Source organism: Lathyrus oleraceus, chromosome 4 (genome assembly GCF_024323335.1).
Source record: "Lathyrus oleraceus cultivar Zhongwan6 chromosome 4, CAAS_Psat_ZW6_1.0, whole genome shotgun sequence".
In the NCBI taxonomy this organism is placed as follows: Eukaryota; Viridiplantae; Streptophyta; class Magnoliopsida; order Fabales; family Fabaceae; genus Lathyrus; species Lathyrus oleraceus.
The window spans coordinates 69716602-69719599 of record NC_066582.1 but is presented as its reverse complement, the minus strand read 5'-3'; the positions used below and the strand labels follow the sequence as shown (position 1 = coordinate 69719599).

At 38.4% G+C, this 2998-nt stretch overlaps 1 protein-coding gene across 1 annotated transcript; it reads left to right on the top strand.

Annotated features, from left to right (window-relative positions):
- LOC127073441 (transmembrane 9 superfamily member 11) lies at positions 1 to 2578 on the top strand. The gene is made up of 2 exons (XM_051014589.1): positions 1 to 181; positions 328 to 2578. The coding sequence occupies exon 2, from the start codon at positions 350 to 352 to the stop codon at positions 2321 to 2323; it is 1974 nt and encodes a 657-aa protein (XP_050870546.1). The 5' UTR covers positions 1 to 181; positions 328 to 349; the 3' UTR covers positions 2324 to 2578.
- Positions 2579 to 2998: the final 420 nt, after the last annotated feature.

Sequence of the window (2998 nt, the reverse complement as noted above, 5' to 3'; positions counted from 1 at the left end):
AGAACACTTATGAATCTCATGATAAAAACAAAACGAGAAAGTGTAGCAAGCATATAAATGTGCAGTGAGTTCCACGCTTCAACGTCGGTGCCTGCACGACATCGTTCCGTCTACATTTCCATTCCTCCAAGATTCTCCGTCTTATGCTCTAAATCTCAATTTCTACTCAGATCTGAAAAAGGTAACTCAAATTCACATCTCTTCTTATACATTTACGCTTTCGCATTGCATTCTTTATCCCTTCAACTGAGTAACTAGTTAGCGATTATCCTTCAATTTTTAACCTTCTATTGTTTTGTTGACGTTTTTCTTATCTGGGTCTTTCAGATCTGACTCAAATTGTTCAAAAATGGAGTCTTTTCACAAATTCAGATTGTGGGTCTTGGTTTTCTGTCTAGTATTTCAATCAGGGTTTGGCTTCTATCTTCCGGGTAGTTACCCTCACAATTATGCTGTTGGGGATGAGTTGTCAGTGAAGGTGAATTCTCTTACTTCAATTGGTACTGAGATGCCATTTAGTTATTACAGTTTACCGTTTTGCAAGCCTCAAGGTGGTGTTAAGGATAGTGCTGAGAATCTCGGTGAACTCCTTATGGGGGATCGGATCGAGAATTCGCCGTATAGGTTTAAGATGTATACCAATGAGTCTGAGGTTTTTTTGTGTCAAGTTGATAAGTTGTCTGGAGATCAGTTCAAGATCTTGAAAGAGAGGATTGATGAGATGTATCAGGTTAATCTTATACTTGATAATTTGCCGGCTATTAGGTTTACGAAGAAAGATGAGTACTTTTTGAGATGGACTGGGTACCCTGTTGGGATTAAGATTCAGGATGTGTATTATCTGTTTAACCATCTTAGGTTTAATGTTCTTGTTCATAAATATGAGGAGACTAATGTGGCTCGTGTTATGGGAACCGGTGATGCGGCGGAGATGATTCCTCCTATTGGTAAGGAGGGGTCTGATAAGCCGGGTTATATGGTTGTTGGGTTTGAGGTTGTACCTTGTAGCGTTTTGCATAATGCTAATTCGGCTAAAAACTTGAAGATGCATGAAAAATACCCGGCACCTATCAAATGCGATCCGTCTACTGTGGCGATGCCTATTAAAGAAGGCCAGTCGGTTGCGTTTACCTATGAGGTAACCTTTGAGGAGAGTGATATCAAGTGGCCATCTAGATGGGATGCTTATTTGAAGATGGAGGGAGCCAAAGTCCATTGGTTTTCGATCCTCAATTCGTTGATGGTGATCACTTTTCTTGCTGGTATTGTTCTTGTTATCTTCTTGAGAACCGTTAGGAGGGATCTGGCTAGTTATGAGGAGCTTGATAAGGAAGCTCAAGCACAGATGAACGAGGAGTTATCTGGTTGGAAGCTTGTTGTGGGGGATGTTTTCCGTGCTCCATCGAATCCTGCTCTGTTGTGTATAATGGTTGGTGATGGAGTTCAGATTTTAGGGATGGCTATTGTGACAATATTGTTTGCTGCACTTGGATTCATGTCACCGGCCTCTCGCGGAACACTTATCACAGGTATGCTGTTTTTCTACATGATACTTGGTATTGCTGCTGGTTATGTTGCAGTTCGACTATGGAGAACACTCGGAAGCGGCGACCAAAAGGGTTGGATTTCAGTTGCATGGAAAGCTGCCTGTTTCTTCCCTGGTATTGCCTTTTTGATCCTCACAATCTTAAACTTCCTATTATGGGGAAGCCACAGTACCGGAGCCATTCCATTTTCACTCTTTGTTATATTACTTTTGCTTTGGTTCTGCATTTCTGTTCCACTTACACTTGTTGGTGGTTACTTCGGAGCAAAAGCACCCCACCTTGAATATCCCGTTAGAACCAACCAAATCCCTAGAGAAATTCCTCAACAACGGTATCCGTCATGGCTTTTAGTTCTAGGCGCTGGCACCCTTCCCTTTGGAACCCTCTTCATTGAGCTCTTCTTTATCATGTCCAGCATTTGGATGGGCCGTGTGTACTACGTTTTCGGGTTTCTCTTCATTGTTTTGATCCTACTCGTGGTGGTCTGTGCCGAGGTATCACTTGTTCTAACATACATGCACCTCTGCGTGGAGGATTGGAGATGGTGGTGGAAATCATTCTTTGCCTCCGGTTCCGTTGCATTGTACATCTTTTTGTATTCCATAAACTATCTCGTATTCGATCTCAAGAATCTGAGCGGACCTGTTTCCGCAACGCTTTACTTGGGATACTCACTCTTCATGGTTCTAGCAATCATGTTGGTGACAGGCACAGTTGGATTCCTCTCTTCATTCTGGTTTGTGTACTACTTGTTCACTTCAGTGAAGTTGGATTGAGGACTTAAGCTCTACAGAGAACAGTTTCTATCTATCATGAGGAGGAGTCTTGAAAATGTTGAATCTATATGTTATTTTATTTCAGTTCATTTGAGTAGAAAGCATAGAAAATTTTATAGGGAAATAATGTTATCAAGTTTTGCTTATTTCATTGTTAGATATAATATTACTGCATTATTAAGTTGGTATTCTGAAATTTATCATGTACTTTTGCTGTTGAAGTTGGGGAATGCAATTCAGATCTCAAGTTATATATTTTTGTTTTATTCTTACAATTGGAGTAAAAAACTATTTCTTCTTTATTAGTCATTCTACTTACTATTTAAAGTTGAACTAACTTATAACTGTGAAATGATTTAAAAAGAAATGTTTAATTGATATTTAATATTTTTCAATCAAGAGAGTAAAGGTAAAGTTGAAAGAAAAATAATACTCTATATAAGTTTGAATTAGTTTATAAGAGAAAGCTTGAGTCCGTTAAAATAAGTTATAAGTTTTGTGAAAAAATGACGTTTCCAAACAGATTTTCTTTATAACATATGAGTATAAAACATAAACTACTAATTTAAAATATGTCGTTAAACTGATCCATAATTAGTTTATGCAATTACTCTTTATAAGGAAACTTTAAGAATATAATACTAGACCTCTAGTCTTACAGACTTTCATCTAGTT

Bases quoted from the DNA above. Each gene is read 5' to 3' on its own strand.
- LOC127073441 (XM_051014589.1), top strand. From the start codon at position 350: ATGGAGTCTTTTCACAAATTCAGATTGTGGGTCTTGGTTTTCTGTCTA.